At 22.1% G+C, this 18131-nt stretch overlaps 7 protein-coding genes across 7 annotated transcripts; 3 read left to right on the forward strand and 4 right to left on the reverse strand. All coding sequences in view use genetic code 6, as the record gives it.

Moving 5' to 3' along the window:
• Nucleotides 1-6: 6 nt before the first annotated feature.
• Nucleotides 7-2443, forward strand: TTHERM_00497610 (hypothetical protein; the record flags this gene model as incomplete). The annotated part of the gene is made up of 7 exons (XM_001027949.3): nucleotides 7-397; nucleotides 455-825; nucleotides 878-969; nucleotides 1022-1273; nucleotides 1330-1747; nucleotides 1807-1963; nucleotides 2022-2443. The coding sequence occupies 7 exons, from the start codon at nucleotides 7-9 to the stop codon at nucleotides 2441-2443; spliced, it is 2103 nt and encodes a 700-aa protein (XP_001027949.2).
• A 651-nt stretch (nucleotides 2444-3094) lies between these two features.
• TTHERM_00497620 (hypothetical protein) lies at nucleotides 3095-4285 on the forward strand (the record flags this gene model as incomplete). Its single annotated transcript, XM_001027950.2, has 7 exons — nucleotides 3095-3168; nucleotides 3218-3354; nucleotides 3407-3542; nucleotides 3614-3686; nucleotides 3757-4007; nucleotides 4147-4193; nucleotides 4257-4285. The coding sequence occupies 7 exons, from the start codon at nucleotides 3095-3097 to the stop codon at nucleotides 4283-4285; spliced, it is 747 nt and encodes a 248-aa protein (XP_001027950.2).
• A 319-nt stretch (nucleotides 4286-4604) lies between these two features.
• On the reverse strand, nucleotides 4605-7067 carry TTHERM_00497630 (hypothetical protein; the record flags this gene model as incomplete). The annotated part of the gene is made up of 1 exon (XM_001027951.3): nucleotides 4605-7067. The coding sequence occupies exon 1, from the start codon at nucleotides 6927-6929 to the stop codon at nucleotides 4605-4607; it is 2325 nt and encodes a 774-aa protein (XP_001027951.1). The 5' UTR covers nucleotides 6930-7067.
• A 613-nt stretch (nucleotides 7068-7680) lies between these two features.
• Nucleotides 7681-8772, reverse strand: TTHERM_000497639 (hypothetical protein; the record flags this gene model as incomplete). Its single annotated transcript, XM_012801056.1, has 4 exons — nucleotides 7681-8232; nucleotides 8289-8468; nucleotides 8527-8577; nucleotides 8629-8772. 4 exons carry the CDS (start codon nucleotides 8770-8772, stop codon nucleotides 7681-7683), a joined length of 927 nt encoding a protein of 308 aa, XP_012656510.1.
• Nucleotides 8773-9014: 242 nt separating this feature from the next.
• On the reverse strand, nucleotides 9015-10037 carry TTHERM_00497640 (PLD-like domain protein; the record flags this gene model as incomplete). Its single annotated transcript, XM_001027952.3, has 1 exon — nucleotides 9015-10037. One exon carries the CDS (start codon nucleotides 10035-10037, stop codon nucleotides 9015-9017), a length of 1023 nt encoding a protein of 340 aa, XP_001027952.3.
• A 2198-nt stretch (nucleotides 10038-12235) lies between these two features.
• TTHERM_00497650 (hypothetical protein) lies at nucleotides 12236-13849 on the reverse strand (the record flags this gene model as incomplete). Its single annotated transcript, XM_001027953.1, has 1 exon — nucleotides 12236-13849. One exon carries the CDS (start codon nucleotides 13847-13849, stop codon nucleotides 12236-12238), a length of 1614 nt encoding a protein of 537 aa, XP_001027953.1.
• Nucleotides 13850-14698: 849 nt separating this feature from the next.
• TTHERM_00497660 (katanin con80 domain protein) lies at nucleotides 14699-18024 on the forward strand (the record flags this gene model as incomplete). The annotated part of the gene is made up of 13 exons (XM_001027954.3): nucleotides 14699-14723; nucleotides 14926-15059; nucleotides 15127-15259; nucleotides 15320-15555; nucleotides 15618-15770; nucleotides 15820-15915; nucleotides 15978-16901; nucleotides 16992-17138; nucleotides 17191-17309; nucleotides 17441-17573; nucleotides 17628-17684; nucleotides 17734-17889; nucleotides 17944-18024. The coding sequence occupies 13 exons, from the start codon at nucleotides 14699-14701 to the stop codon at nucleotides 18022-18024; spliced, it is 2394 nt and encodes a 797-aa protein (XP_001027954.3).
• Nucleotides 18025-18131: the final 107 nt, after the last annotated feature.

Below are 18131 nucleotides of genomic sequence, written 5' to 3' on the forward strand. Positions count from 1 at the left end.
AATAGTATGTCTTAATCAAAGTAGTAAATTACTAAAACAAAGTCTGTTCTTAAAAGACCTGATAAGGCATTCGAAAGTTTTGGAAATAATTCCAAATCAAGTGTTTAAAAGTTAGGAAGCTGCTCAAGTTTATCAAAAAGTTTAAATAACAGTTTTGTTTAGCATTCTTAAGAATCAATTTACAGAAATTACAACCCAAACAGATTAAGGATTAATAATGAAAATGAAAATAATTTTTCAACAATACAAGCTAGTTCTTCAAGATAGAGAGAACTAATTTGGACATTTGAGGATCAGTCAAAAAGATAACAAAAAATAGGTTAATTAGAATCTTCTAACGTAGTTCGTAGCTTATCAGCTGTTGAAAAAGTTAAAATGCTTGAATCTAAAAGATTAGGTATCATATTTTCTTAAAATAAAAATGTTATTAATTTCTTTAATAAATAAAATATAGAATTAGAACCTAAAATAAAAAGATCAGAGATGACAGAAACTTAAAAATAGTTAGTACAGTAAAGAAAGAAAAATGTTTAACTTATGAATTTGCTGAGAAACTTAGAAAATTAAATTAATTCAAAATTTATAAATATTGTAAAGCTGAAAAAATTAAATAAAGAATATGAATAAGTATATGAAAACACGTAGAAGATTTACACTGAAAGAGTACTTGTAAAGAATTAGTTTGCTATTTAATGCAGTGAATTTTTAGAGGAATTAAAAGATGTTTCTGTGAGTGCATAAATTAGTGTTATTCGCTAAAATTAAATGAGATATTAAGAAGAGCAAAGATAAATAGAGAAGTAAGCACAAATTCAGGCAGATGAAGTAATTAAAAATAATTATGAAAAATATTTTATCATTTTTTAAATAAAAAAAGGAAGAAAAAATGAAAAAAGATATAATGGAATTAGAGAATAAGTTAAAAGGTATTAAATTAGAGGTTGAAACACTTTCTTATGAGCATTCTTAGTAAAAAAAAAAATTATTAAATTTAGAATTAAAAAAATATTTTAATCTAAAGGCAATTAAAGAAAAAGTAAGAAATAGAGATTGGCTACAACGAAAAGATGTTTGGTTGCATGAAATAGTATAGATAAATAAGAATTCTTTTTGATTAAATTTCATGTATTAAGAAAGATTTTAAAACAATATGCTACATTGCAAACAAAAAGATGAAAACAAATTTAGTATTTAACTATGAACCATATTATAAAATCAAGGATAAAAAGATATTAGAAATATACCTACCTGATAAGTTTAGCTCTCTTTCTTAGTAAATTTTACTCTATAGTAATGAATTTTATAGATATTTTTTAATTTAAATAACAGGTCTTCTCAGTCTCAATCTTAAATATCTAGTTAAAATAAGTTTTCATAAATTTAATCGCAATTAAAAATTTAAACTTTTAAGTTAGCGACATTACCAAAATTTAATTACATCTTAACAAACGAATTTACTCCATTATTTCCTGATTTAAATAGCAAACTTAGCTTAGAATTAGAGCTGTTCTTTAAAGGCTCTGTATACAAAAATATTAAATCCATATTATCTTAATTAAGTTTTAATAGTTTAGAGTATGAATATGTATTTAACTGGATATAAAATTAAAATAACAATCAAATTAATTCAGAAGGAACTGATGAAAATTCTTTAGGTTTCAATATTTTTGAATCATTTGTTGACATTGTTAGGAAAAAAGATTAAAATAATTAATAAGGAAATCAATAAAATGCAGTTTATCCACCAGTAATATTTGATCTTGATTTTAATTTTTAACCAATAAAAAATATTATTTAAATAAACAGAATTTAATACTTTTAATGGGAGATAAAGATAGAGGAGCATTCAGTTGTCTAATAGATAATATTAATTATTTACTTTAATTTAACAATAACCTTTTGAGTGTAAAGGAAATTTAGTACTATTTAAACTATTTAGATGAAGAAAGTTCAGAGCCTGAATGTAAATAAATAAATAATTTAAAATTTTTAATTTTAACTTCTTATTTATAAAAATGTAGAATTAAATCATGATGAATTACAAGAAAGATTTGAGTTAGAACTCAAAGAAAGCTTATATTAGCAAACAATTTGTATAAGTATTATCTTATTTGTTAGCTAACAGGATTATAATCCTAAACAATAAAAGCAAACATCTAGAGCTGAAGGTTATAAAAAATAAATAAATATCATATTTATGAATAACTAAATACCTAATAAACAACAACTAGCAAAAAATATAATTGCCACTGCTAATAAAGAAAAAATTCTATAATAGAAAGATAAATTAATAGAAAGGATGGAGCCTTTCATTAGATCTGCAGAAAAAAGAATTATGATAACAGAGCTTCCTAATTTGATAAAATTTAACGATAAATCGATAGATAAATATAATCTTATTAAAGATATACTTAACTTTAATATAGGGTTCGAAACAAAATGAGAGCTAGAATTTTAATTAATTAATATCAATGTGACTAAATTAATCATTTTATTTATTGACTTCAAAATAATTTTAAAAAAATACCATCATCAAAACTATAAAAAATAATACTAAATTAAAAATATAAATATTTTATCAACTATATATATTATAATCTATCTTTTCACAAACAATACTTATGTAGTACGCTTATTCGTATAACAACCTATTTACTTGCTTTATAAAAAACTCTGATACTTTATAAGTTAATAATATGCTTATTGAATAAGTTTACCAAAATCAAAAAGATATTTATTTATTTTACACTAATTTTTAAAAATGTTATTTTATTAGATTTGCTGAAAAATTAAAAAATTTATGATAAAAATTATTATAATATAAACCTAAATTAAAGAATATCGTTCTTTTTATAATTATTATTATTATATATGCATGTATATTTGAGTGGTTTACAATAATTAAGAGTAATATTAAATTATATTAATAATTTAAAAAATAATTGATAAATCTAAGTAGATTTTAAGAGAGAGTTTTATGAATTTATTAAATATTTTGCTAATCATATATTTTTAAATTTTCTATTAATATTTCAAAAATTAAAATTTTTATCAAAAATTATATCAGAATTAGATACAAATATAAATATAAAAAATGAGTTAAATGAATAAAGGAACAGTAGCAAATGCTTAAGTCCCACGTACTGGTGGTGGTTTTATAGCTTCAAAGTATGAAACTTAGATTAAAATACTTAACTAGGATTTATTAAACTATTAGATAAGAAGAAGAGAATAAGAAGAATATTGAAAATAAATAAAAATAAGAGAATAATGACGATAATGATGATGATTATGAAGACGAAGAAGAAGAATAAGATAAAGTTGGAGATAAAATGGAAATTGAAAATAATAGATGTATTGAAATTATTAAATCAAATGTATAACAATCTAATAATTATTTAATTAGCAAAAAGATATTCTTAAAGGTAAAAGAAGAAGCAATCATAGAAAAGATCTCTAGATATTATTTTTGACAAAGCAACAAAATAAAAGGAAAAATAATTAATAGATAAGCATTATTATTAAGATGGAGACCCTACTATGTAATTTTAATTACTAATATAACCTAAAATAGATTTATTTATTAATTTTTAATAATTTTATATTATGTTAGGTATACAAAAGAAAACCTTCAATAAAGAAATGCATTGAAAGAAGATCCAGACGTCAAAAATGCTATCTAAAAAGTATTTATAAATATACATTTCTAGCAATAAGCAGTAAATAATATTTTAATAATTCATTAAAAAATTTAAGTTTATGAATATCTATACATGGGATTCTAATGGTAAGCTAAATTTAGAGAGCTATTTATTTGTTCATACTGGATTAGCAGAAATTCTAAGAGATGACTTATAAGAAGAGATGAAAGCAGATGAACTTAAATTTATTTTATAGTAAGATTGGTAACATGATAGCAGAGGAAAAGAATATATGACTAAGGATGATTTATATGATTCTTTATTTGAGTTAGTAGATATATGGGTACCAGATATAGATAAAGACGAGTAAAAACTTCAATTAATTGATAAATATTTAATTAATATATTAAACAATAAAATTAATTTAAATAAATTAATTATTTTTCTATATAGTTTTAAATTAAGTAAAAAACTCAGCATAAAATATGATTAATTATAATAATAGGTATGTAGCATTTTTCGAGTACATCAATAATACTTTATCTAGAAAAGGTATTTATTTATATATTTATTTATTTATTTTTATAACTTTTTTCTTATCTAATTTATTAAAAGGTTACAAGAATCCATATAGCATTATGTGATTTAATTAAAATTAAATAATAAAATTTAATATAATATTAGTAATAATTTTAATGTTTGTTAATAAAATATAATATTAAATTAATAATAATTTTTATTTTGCTAATAAAATGTATTTTAGAATTAATATTTATTTTATATTTTGATATAATTATATTTGTTTGAGAAGAATTTAAAAAGCGAGTAAATAAATTATTAAATTTCTATAAACCAACAGGCTATTTATTATTTTACTTTTGAAAATAGATAGATAAATATATAATTTAATAATATCATGTTTAAATAAGATTTATAAAATTAAGTTAAACTTTTTCAATTTTCTCACAAGGAAGGGAAATCATCATTACTAATATGACTTTATTTAGTCTTCTATTATTATTATTACTTAATAGGTTATTTTTTAGGTTGAATATCCCAAGCATTCTCCTCTAATGTTTTAACGTAGCTGTAAAGAGCTTTAGATTAAGCTGTAGTGTTGAATTTGCCTTTAGTTTTATTTTGCTAATTTTGGTTTTTCTTAGGAGGTCCGTTATAAACCTAACCACCAAGAGTTGGGAAAGATTTCTCATCACTAGGATCTATTTCTTCTTCTGATTCTGAATGATAATCTTAATCTCCAAATTATTGGCGTCTCTAGAATTCTTCAATCTTTCTTTTTTCTTCTTGTTGTTATAACTCTAATTGACGTTATTTTTCTTCTTATTCTTTCTATTTTTTTAGTCTCTCTTATCTGGCTTGCTCGTTAATAATTGCTTGCTATCTTTCATATTCTTCATCTGATTCTTCTTGAGTTCTTTTGCTTTATTTTTTCTTTGAGTTCTTGTCATTTACTATCCAATCATCTCCAAATTCTTATTAATTCTTATTGGCTACTTACTTTTTATCATTTTTACCTTAAGTTTAACCACCTTTGACAAGCTTATTACCAGTTTTTGAGATTGATGCCTATTTAACTTGTTCTTATTTATCTGTTTCTTCATCTTCATCAGATTAGTTTTAAGCTTTTACCTGTTGCTTCTTATTGTTGGAAACTAATTAATTTTTCTTTTAGTTTGTATTTGGCTATCCTAATGTTGGGAAATTTTCTTCTTCACCAATAATTTCTTCTACCTTTGATTCATCATCAAAATAATCTAATTTCTTTAATGCTTACTCTTATTCCTTAGCCTTAGCTTATTGCTCTGCGAATTTTTGTTATTAAATTAGATCTCTTTGACGAATTTCTTCAAGCCTTTTACGGTTTTCTTCTTCTTTAATTTCTTATTCTGAAAGTCCTGTCACTAATATTTTTGTTGCATTTTTTTTATCAAATTTTTTCTTTCCTGCTTATTTGCTAGGAATGACTTAAAATCCTTCTAAACTTTATTCTTATTATACTGGAAGTTGAACAAGAGTACTTTATTTTGCAGAAGTTGCAGGAGCAGGAGTAGGAACAGTAGCAGCAGTTGTAGTTTCTACTTAAGCTTTTACTTCCTGCTTAGGTTCTTACTTTTATTCTTTTAGTTCCTTAGTTTGTTTTTTATTTTCCTTTGAAGGCTTAGCTTATTTTTCTTCCTTGTTATTTTTTAATGATTCTTAATTTTACTGTAATTTATCTTCATTACTCTTTTGAGGCTGAGAAATAGTAGGAGTTTTCTGTTCTTCTTTGGTAGTTTTTGCTTTAGTAGTACTAGCAGTTGCTTGAATTTCTTCTTTAGACTCTTGAGGTTTTTTTTATTCAGCAGTATTCTTTTAAGGTTCTTATGGTTTACTTATTTCATTTTGCTCTGTTTGTTTGCTATTTACCTAAGGTGTTTCAGTAGTATTTTAATTTTTTGCATCAGAAATAGTACGAGTAAATTAAGGTCTAGTAATAGCAGTATTTTGCTAGTTGCTATTGTTAGCATTATTATTTTCACTTGTTTATTTTGTGAAACGTGGTACTCCTCTAGAGAAGTTGGTATTTTCTTCATTGCTTCCAGTAAATTCTTTTTTTTTTTAATACCTTCTTTAGTTGTTGTTTTCATCATTGTTTGTTGGTTTTGATTTTTCAAGCAAATGGTTGTACTTATCTTCATAGGTTAATTGAATAAGCTTTTTAATTCTCACATACTTTTCTTCAGGGTCTTTAAATGCTACTTTGGTTTCAAAATTAACTTTGTTGGCAAAAAGCATATTGTCCATGTCTACAGAATTAAAGGGTCCTTCGATTTCCTCTGATTCCTTGTAATACCATACTTCGATAGTAGAGTCTTTGATAAAACCACAATCTTGAAAAACGGGAATAAGCTCTTTTAAACTTTGTTGTGCTTATTATCCTCCTTAATTTTTTCTGTTGAATCTCATACCATCACCACTTTCTTGGTTCTTATTGTTTAATGGTCCTCTCTTGAAATCATTGCTAAATTTGTTGTTGTTGTTGTCTCCTCTAAAGTTTTAGTTATTGTTATTATTTTTGTTAATAAAACCTTTTTTATTCTTGAAAAATCCTTGATTTAGGTCTAATGCCAACTAATCCTATTATTTATTAACAGCTTCTTATGGAAGTTCTGTGAATAGATCAACTCCTGTTTCTTGCATAATCAATTCTCTAATTTGATCATTTTACTTCTTTTTGAAGGAGTCAAGTAGCTGTTATTTAGTGTATTAAAGGGTTTTAACTTGCATTTTTTAATATTTCAATTTTTTTTTTTCTTGGAAATTTTGCGAATCTATTAAATTTTTCTTTTTTGTTTCAAAATTCTTTTTTTTAGATACTTATTTTTCTCTTAATCTAAACTTTTAAAAAAGCCTCTACAAAACTAAAAGAATACCTGTTTGAATTACAATACAAACATAAATCAAAAAAATAAATTAATGAATTTAAGATCAGATCAATCCACATGGGAGGAAAATTTTATTAAAAATAAATATATGATATTATGCTTTAACTGTAACAAAAAATATGAATACCGTTGATGAAATTATAATATTTAAATAACCAAAATTTTAATTAAAATTATTATATTTAATAACAAAATCTAACTTTACACATTATAAAAACTAATTATATAAAATAATAAGTTTTTTTGATATTTATAAACTTAGTACTATGATAATATTAAATATAATTATTTTAATTAGCCTAAATTGTATAAAAAATTAAAAAAATAGAAAAAATAAATAAGAATTTAATTATAATTCAATTTAACTAATTTGATATTAAGTTGTACTACATCAATTTATGTACCTATAAGAGCATACTTTTGAGTCATCAATTTATTTTTTTTCATTAAATTTTTATATTTTTTGCTATTCAGCTATGTAATCATCATACTGATTAGGAAATTATATAAATAAAATCATTCAAAAATATTATACTTAAAAAAAAACAAATATATATCAATTTTAAAAAGATGATTATTTATATTATTTTTCTTCAACTATCTATTTAAAATCCTAATTTAAGAACCTCTTCTCCAATCGAAGTAATTTATTTTTTCATCTCATCATTATTTTTGAAAATCTAACTCAACCATTACAAAGTTACTTTTCTATCTTATAAAATTGAGTCGATTTTATCATCTGCAATTAGGAACTTCTAGACAAGGTCTTTATTGGAAAAGCATTGTTTCTTAAACAACCATATCATTTAATTTCTATACATCTCGCCAAATTCATCCTCTTCAAAATTTAAAAGATCAAATCTGAATATTCTTTTCGCTTGAGTGTCAGATTCACTTTAAGATTCCAAAGAAGCAGCCCAAATAAAATTTGTGATATTTTTTAATAAAATTTCCATTTTTTCCTCAATTTTTGAGGTTATTGGATTTGTTTTTACCTTCAAATAAGTTATATTCCTCAATTATATCCTTAATTTCTCAAAAGCATCCAAAAAATCTGTCATTATATTTTCTTTAATTTTTTATTTTATGTCTTCTTCTGAAATCTCCTGAATTTAATCCATCATATCATTTTCACTCAACTATACCTTTATTTATTCAAATTATGTATTTATTTTTATAAATCAACAAACAAATCATTTACTTTTATTTCATCTTTTCTCTAGATATTTGCTTGAATGATTTCTTCAAAACTATCATCTTTATTTTGGGAATTGTATTTCTCTAGCATTTCTTCTTTTAATCTTCTCAAAAAATCAATTGATTGGCTTCCTATTTAAATTTTTTCTACTTCTTTTTTTGTTGGATCCAATGAAAAAGTCTCCTTTTTTATATTTAATAAATTTTATCTTCAATCATTTTTTGTTTTGCTTGAAAGATACTTGTTATTAAAAATCTTGTCCTTTTTAATTGCTCCCTTCATCTTGATATACCTTCTTAAACACATCAATATTTGTTTGTTTTTGATATTTTATAAAATTTACAATTAATTTGAAATTGGATATTGGTATCTGTTTGCAATTTATTTTTCCTTCATCTTCTGTATTTCTTGTACAGCAATTGCAAGTATGACATTTGCAATTACAAGTGTTGTTTGGATGTCTTCTTTTTTTTGTTTCGATATCCATTTTTGTGGTTCTTTTTTTGTTTTATAATTTTTTATTCAATTCAATATATTATGATTCATATGGCCTTTTGATTAAAAAGCTTGAATTCAAGAAAGAATTTCCAAATTTTAAAGAATAAAAATAAAATTTAAATTTTTCCTTTTTTTGTGGGAAATTGCTAAAAGAATGAAATTTATTAATATCATAAAATAAAATACAAACAAATTGGTGTAACATTAAAATAAAATTAAATTAGAAACAAATCATTAATCATTAATTGGTTTGATTTCCTTCAAAATTTTTGTTTAGTACTAGAACAAATTCCGAAAATTTGAGTAATCCTCACTTGTAAAATATTCAATATCATTAAATATTTAGTATTAAGTTAATTTTCTCAATTTTTCAAATCTTTATATACTTTCCTGTTGATATTGTTGCTGAAAAACTTATGTATTTATGTTTCTTTCAACACTTAAACTCAATCCTTAGTATGAAATGTTTGAGCTACCAATAAAATTGGAAGAATCGATTGTAGTATTTTTTTCATGGACAGTGTCACCTATTAAATAGCCACACACAAAACGATCACGATAAGTACGCATTAGATAAGTTATTTTAAAAAACTTTGTTTTTTCATTATAGTTTTTCATACATTTTATATCATAATTATTTTCTTTTTCATTGTAATTCATAATAACATGACATTATGCATTTTCATTTTTTATTAGAAAGCTTTCAATAGCTCCTAAAATTCTTACATCACTAAGCTCAAAGGTGATGATTTTTACATTCTACTTTGCTTGATGAATTTGTATCAACAAATCATGTATAAACGCTAATTATTTCTCTTCATTATGTTCGAAATATTAACCTCCTTTGATTTAGTTTAATTAACTAAAAGCTTTTACTCTTCGATGAGTCTCATAATCATCTTCATATGAAAAATATAATTGACCTAATTTAACATCATACAGATAAAATCCTCGAACTATGACATCAATGACAGCTTTGTCTATATTGCCCAAAAGATTAATAATAGCATTATGAAACCTGTTCACCTTATCAATTTTAAAAATGCAGATGTTTAAACAATACCTTATTGAGAAAAGTTTTTATTTATCTTCATTTTATCTTCCTCTGACTGCTAATATACTTGTTCCAAATGATAGGAAATGGAAATCCTCTTACTTGATCAAGTCTCCAATGACTTTGATTTATTCTAAGGATTCATGTTAAAATTAAATTTCAAAAATGCTGCATTTAATAGCGTCTCCTTAAATACTCATTTACCTATTATTGTTGTAAATTATTTGAATTTTAAATTAAAATTTATTTAGGAGAGAGTGTTTCTAACTAAATGGTTTTCTTCAAAAATTTATTATCTAATTAAAAAAATATCTTAAAAGTGTCAAAAAAAATTTTTTTGGTCAACTAAAATAGGGTCATAAAGTACTTTGTTAATATATTATAAGGATAAAATAATTATATTTTTTTAATTATTTATGTCTAAATATAAATTTTTATTTTTAAGCTGTATATTTTATTATTAGTTACAAATCTAAAAATAAATTTTATTTTAAAGGTAACATATTTTAATCTAAAAAAAAACGTGATTACAATCATTAAAATGTATTAAATAATAATATAACTGAGCTGAGATTTATTTAATAAACGTATTTTTGTTTTTCATCTCATAATATATTAAAACCTTGGTCGTTATCATAAATTTCCATTAAAATATATTATTTAAATCAAATTGTTTTATTATGATAAGATTTAATAAAACAAAAGCACTTTAATCATAATTTAATAAAATAAAATTAATAACTAAAGCTTTAAATAGATAATGTTTTTGTTTTTGATATTTATTGATGATGAAAATTAAAGATAATTTATATTTTTTAATTAAACTATCTTTAGATATTTCTAAAATAAATGATAATTAATAGATGTATTTTCAATAGATATAAAATAAATTTAATTGTCATTTAGATATTTTTTTGAGAGAAATTATAATAAAATTAATTATCAAAAATAAATATTAATAATCATATTTATTTTGTTTAACTATTAATTTAATTTAATATTTATAATAATTAAATAATAATTTTGAGATAAATGATAATTAATGGATGTGATTTAATTAAGTATAAATTAAATGTAAATTAATAACAATTTTTAAATTCAAAAAATATTTAAGATAAATTAGTAACTAAATTAATTATAAAATAGAAATTTTATAATTTTGCACTTGGCGATTAATTAAACTAAAATTCTTTTTTAATTAATTTAATTTAACACAACCTGACATAACATGATATGCAGTAAAATTGTAAATAGATTTTTAGAATTTTGTATTAATTTAAAATAATTAATTTTTAGAATTGTTCTTTTGTAACTAATAATTATTAGAACTAAAGTAAATTTAATGGATTAAATAAATTTATAATTTTAATGGATTTAATAAATTTATAATTTTAATGGTAATATAATTTATAAAATGCATCCAGCTTAAAAAAATCTTAATTAAACTAAAAATTATCTCCTTATTAAAATGAGTAATTATAAATTAGAAATAATTAATATAATTAAAAATGGTAAATGTTTATATTTTATCATTAAAAATAAAGTCATTAATAAATACAGATGTTCATTTATTTCAATCATTTTTTATGGATAATTTTAATACTTCAATCATAATTTATTTTATAATTAATCTTTTAAAAATATAATCTTAATACTAAATCACATTTATCTTTTAATCAATTTTAATGCTTCAATCATAATTCATTTTATAATTAATCTTTTAAAAATGTGATCTTAATGGTTAAAAACATTATATCTTTTAATCAATTTATATAAATAAGATTTTAATGCTTCAACAATAATTCATTTTATAATCAAATCATTGAAAAATAAGATATATATTGATGAAATCAAACTATTTTATTGTCTTTATAAAAATTTGTAGATAATTTTCTTTTTTAAAATGAGTCATTAATAAATATAAATGCTTAAATAAAATGTTGATGTTTATAAATGAAATCTATTAAAAATAAGATCTTAATACTAAATAATGTTTTATCTTTTTAATCAATACAAACATAAATAAAAAAAATAAATTAATGAATTTAAGATCAGATCAATCCACATGGGAGGAAAATTTATTAAAAATAAATGAATGATATTATGCTTTAACTGTAACAAAAAATATGAATACCGTTGATGAAATTATAATATTTAAATAACCAAAATTTTAATTAAAATTATTATATTTAATAACAAAATCTAACTTTACACATTATAAAAACTAATTATATAAAATAATAATTTTTTTTGATATTTATAAACTTAGTACTATGATAATATTAAATATAATTATTTTAATTAGCCTAAATTGTATAAAAAATTAAAAAAATAGAAAAAATAAATAAGAATTTAATTATAATTCAATTTAACTAATTTGATATTAAGTTGTACTACATCAATTTATGTACCTATAAGAGCATACTTTTGAGTCATCAATTTATTTTTTTTCATTAATTTTTTATATTTTTTGCTATTCAGCTATGTAATCATCATACTGATTAGAATAGTATTTTTCTAAAAATATTTAAGACTGAATATTATACTCAAAATCATCAATAAATTATGCTGCTTTTTAATTTAAAATGTAATCTTTTCTCATACTTATTATTCTTTTGATTGTAAATAGATCTACATCTAATACAATCATGTTTACAGAATCAGCTATACCTTCAAATATATAAGAAAGAGGTCCTTCATATCTTACTAATTTTCTTATTTTTTTTGCTTTTGTTACAACCACCATTTCATCTAATGTTTTTAAGCAAAATGGATCTATTTTATCAACAGAGAATCTTTCTCCTTTCTGTATGCTAAACCAGTCTTTTAATGCTGAAATTTGAATTAGAGATCTTGTATATGGAGATATCCACATAGAAATACCCTTTTTAGAAACACCACTTTAAAATTAGCTAGGTTCTAATCCAAGTAGAGCTATTAAAGGATAGCTATATGAAAAATTTTAAAGAGTGAGATCTTCAGAATTGAAATCTGCACAATAATGTGAAGCACAGTAGAATCCCGTGTTGTTTAATTAAAATTCATTTAGTAGATCTTAGTGTTGTATTTTCAAAATTTTTTACCTTTCTTATAGTAAATCTGCAAAATCATAGTTCAGTTCCTTTGCCCTTAATACTGCCCTTCTAATAAATTCTTTCTATTAACCAGCCACAGATTTTTAGTAAAATTCTAAGCAAATACCCATTTGTTTACTTATTTCTGTGTTTGAATTTTCTTAAACAAATTTTGTGATAAAAGAAAAATCTTCAAGTGGCTTTACATTTAATTGCATATGAACAGAAATTTCTTAGTTTTTAAAATTATTCTCTATAAGAATAATTTATTTAATTGCACTATTCACTACTCTAGATTCTTCTTATTCAGCTTAATTATAAAAGTCATTAGATTAAATATTTTGGTTAAAGTAAACTCCAGATTTAAAATCTATGATAACATTTCCCATTAAGTAAAAAATATTAGTAGACTAGAGTTCTTTTATAAATATATGAGTGACAGGATGACTTTTAAAATTTTATTTTTAATACTACTAAAGCTGATTTTAATATTTAGAGTCACTCTAATTACTTTTATCGTCTTATATAACTAAATCTATATCATTCCATTCCAATTTAGAACTACTATTGAGGCTAGGAGTATCTTTACTATTTTAAAATTTCACACCTAATTAGTAGGCATCTTAATTATTTTTTTACATTTTTTATTAAACCATAGCATCAATTTATTTAAAATCCTCCTATCTATAAGTTCCTAATTATATCCTTTTCATTTTCTCAAAAATTAAATCATTCATATTTATGTTAAAATCTTAGCATAAATTGCTCTATAGAGCATTATATGGTTCATTATCAAAGCTCTTTTTTTTTATCAATGGTTCCTAACTATCTTCATTAATTATCTCACCAGAATTAGATAAATATTAAGGAAGACTATTAAATTCAGTATCTTATTGAAAATGGCTTTAGTACTACTTAAAATCTTCTTCTTCTATCATTTTATTAATCTAATAAACTTCTATCTATTTTCTTTCTCTAAATAAGCTTTAGCAATTTTGATAATTATTGTAAATAGAAATTTATTGCAAATAAATTGGCCACAAATTAATTAATAATATTTTTCATAAAACATAAATTTAGGAATCATAAAAATCTATTTTATATTCAAATTAAAAACAAAATAAATACATTAAAATAAATATATTAATTCAGAAATTTTTCTGAGAAATAGATTAAAAATTATTAATTTTTATTTAAATAAGAATGATTATAAATAGTAAAATTTTATAAATTACATTTATTAAGGAGTGGTATCAATAATAAATATTAAAAATAAAATGTATTCATTAAAAAATATTTAGTTAACCAAATATCTTAAATTTTGAAATTTTAGCAATTTAAAAAGAAAATAGAATATTGTTAAATTAATTTATTAATGAGAAAGATCAAAGTAATTTTCAAATTTATGAGTTGTAATATAGATAATTATTTTTAAAGAAATTTTAGTAAAAATAATTCAAGTATAAGGTATCATTTATATTTAGATAAATTTGTAATAGATTTTAAAGATAAAAAGTTTCTGTTGTTAATGGAAAATTTTTAAATATTGCTTTTATATTCTTTGTTTGCTTATAATTAAAATCACGAACTTAATTGTGATAGATACACTTTCTTTTCAAAAATTAGTAATTCAAAAATTATTAAATTTTTATAAAAAATTTTAGTGCAGCTGCTTTTTATTAAAGTTAAAATTTATAAAATTAAAATATAGATTTGACATAGTTAGGTTATTTATACAAACAAAGCAACACATTTGTAGGAATTGAAAGGGACAATAAATATAAGAAATGAAGCGTAGGAATGCTAAGCTGAGTAAATTTTAACTTCTTTTTTCTAAAAATATTTACAAGCATCCTTCAATTCAGATTCATTTTAAAAAACATGAATTTGATTGACTAATAAAAATGAAAAATCATATTTTTTAATGACTGAAGAAGGTTTAGTTTATAGAATGGCATTTAAAAATATTGTTAAAATAATTAATGCATATATTTCATAATATTTTTGTTTTTAGTTGACTTTTAAAATAATCCTGGTTGTAAGATTTTAACTGCTAAATTTGGTAATTAGTCAAAATCAATTATTGCTTCTGGTGATGATAAAAATAACATTTGTTTATGGAAATTCTCAAACGATATACCCATAAAAGTAAAATCTAATCAATAATTTTAATAGCTAGCCATTTAATTTAAATTTAATTTTAAATAATTCGTAGAAATTTGCTGGTTAAAATTAGACAAACCATTAAATAGAAACAACAGCTGTTTAATTTAACCATAGCGATAATATTTTATATACTGGAACAAATAGAGGTATCATAAGTGTCTTGGATTTAGAAGCATAAAAATGTATAAAACTAGATTTTGTTACAAAAATTGTTTGCATAAACCTATTATTATTTTGAATAGTAAGTCATACTCTCAAGGGACATGGAGGCGGAATTAGTTCCTTAGCAATATTTCCTTATGAAGATTAAAAAAATTTGTTGATATCTGGTTCAATGGATACTAATATTAAAATTTGGGATTTAAGAACTAAAGAATGTGTTCACTAATTTAAGGGTCATACTATGCTAGTTAATTGCTTGGCAGGTTCTCCTGATGGAAAAATGATAGCATCTGGTGGGTCAGATAGTTAAGTGAGGGTATACTAATTCGCATTTATTAACTTAGCTAATTAACTTTAAAATTAATAATTTATTAAAAGCTTTGGGATTAAACTACAGGAAAATGTTCTAATATATTTACACTACACGATGCATCAGTAACATGCTTATAATTTAATCCTGTAGAAATGGCTTTAGCAAGCGCAAGTGCTGATAGAACAGTGAAGTATTATGACTTAGATACTTATACTCTAGTAAATATATATTTATGAAAAAAGTATTTACAATATTGATATTAATTAGATAAGCTAAACTAAGCCAGAGGCTACTAGCATCTAAAAAATTTTGTTTAACGTTGATGGAGATGTTCTATTTAGTGCAGCACATGAAAGTCTAAAAGTAAATTAAAAGTTGCCATTTTAAAGAATGAAAAACTAGTTAATTAATTAAAATTTAATTAGGTATGGAACCTAGATAAAGATGGATTGCTTCTTGATAATGTAGAGTCTTAATGGAGAGGAATCATGGATATGTAAATTTCAGAGAATGAAGATAATATAATTGGCGTTACTTCATATTAATAAAACTTTGCTTTATGGGTATGCCCTTTAAAATTAATAAATATGGATTCTTCTGAGCAAGCTATCAATAATTAACTAAACAGAGTAAAAACAGGTTAATAAAATAATTCTAATAATCCTCCTTAAAGAAACTTCTTACCATAAATAGACCCCATAAAAGGAAAATCTCCTCCTACGGATGATAATACATACGCTAAAATTCATAGCCCAGAAAACCATCTTCCTGGAAACTAAAGATCATATTCAGAAATGCATTCAAATAATTATTAGAACAACTAAGATTATCAGTATTTAAATTAAGGATATCAAAATACTCCTCAAATATTGCAAACTAAAGTAGAGAGCTATCCTAATTTACCATAAATAAATAATAACAGTGTCCATCATAATCTACCAAACTAATATGGGTATGCAAAATAATAATCTTAAGAATAGTTTGGTTACCCTAATTAATAGTAGGTCACAAACCAAAATATGCTTCCTCCAACAAAGAGCCCTTAAATCATTAATGCAGTAATTCACAATTAGTACTCAAACGATGATTAAATGTTAAATAAAAAGAAAATTGTTGAATAAGAAGAAGATGAACACATAAATGAAGCAATAATTAACAAATAATTTGAAGAACTCAACAACTAATCAAGAATTTATAATTAAATTCTTCCTCCAAAAGAATAAATTAAAATTGAATCCAACCTAAGCTCCTAATCTTCAAAAGAGGAAATTGAAGAAGAAATAGAAACATAAGAAAATAATAAAAAACAAAAACCCAAACCTCAATCACACGATGCTGTTGATAGAAATGTAATAATTTAAATTATCTTAAAACAATTTTATTATTATCATTTTATAATTTTTAAAATTAATTATTTATTTCTATTTTATACAATCAAGTTTGTGTAACCTTAATCATCAGGAGAGTAGCCCTTAGATTAGTCAAGTCTATCTATAGTAGATTCAATAGCTTAAAGCTTTCATTTGAATGCTGTTTTTGATTAATAGTAATAATAATTACTAAAGCAAACTGAATTTATTGGCGATGTAATTGTTTTAGAATTTTATTAATTTAATTAAACTGTTTTTTTTAACTAAGATCTCCAAAGAACATCAAAAATTTTTGATACTCATGAATAATAGATTAAACTATGTAAAGCCAATATAACATTGGTGGAATTAGGGAAATTCAAAATCATCTTTATATGCAATAAGTTAGTAAAATATATTTTTTGTTTTAAAATAACTGAGAATTTGGATTTTTTTAAAATTGAATTTATATTTTTTGAAAAAAATGAACACATTTTTTCAAATTGAGATGTTTGAATCTAATATTTATAATAATTTAGATTATATGATCCTTGTTATGTTATGGATGCTCTATAAATGACATTAAATATGAATAAATTATAATACGTAAATGTTGAAGGTGTTGGAACTTTACTCTAAAAATGCAAAATCTTGATTGAAAGCAAATATTAGGTAAATTTGTATTAAAAATGATGAAATTTAACAAATTGTATAATTAAATTAAAGTCGCATATTAAATTTGGTTTAGAATTTGTAAAGAAGATATTAGAATAATACAGAGATGTAATTTTATTTAATTATATTATGTAAATTTATATCGTTTCTTGTAAAGGAATTAATTAATGTGAAGACTTTTTCATTAATGAGCAAGGTAGATTTAGCAAGAGAGGAAAGAATAAAAAAGTATAACTCATTGATAGATGAGTTAAGGTCTATCTAAAAAATTTCAAGAATAAAAAAAATAGTTGAACGCAAAGCTAAAGAAGATGTAAATCAATTTCATTAAAAATTTAATCCACTAATTGAATAAATAAATAAATAGATTGGTCAGCTAGCTAATTTAGTATTGACAGATTTGAATTATCTTTTCGGTAAATTAGACAATGCAGCTCAGTAAGTTTGATTTAACATAGAAAACTTAGATTTCACTATTTGGCGAATTTAATAAAACCACACTTTACTCAATCAAATATTAATTTTAGACAAAAAATCAAACAATAAATAAATGAA

Source organism: Tetrahymena thermophila (genome assembly GCF_000189635.1).
Source record: "Tetrahymena thermophila SB210 genomic scaffold scf_8253815, whole genome shotgun sequence".
In the NCBI taxonomy this organism is placed as follows: Eukaryota; Ciliophora; class Oligohymenophorea; order Hymenostomatida; family Tetrahymenidae; genus Tetrahymena; species Tetrahymena thermophila.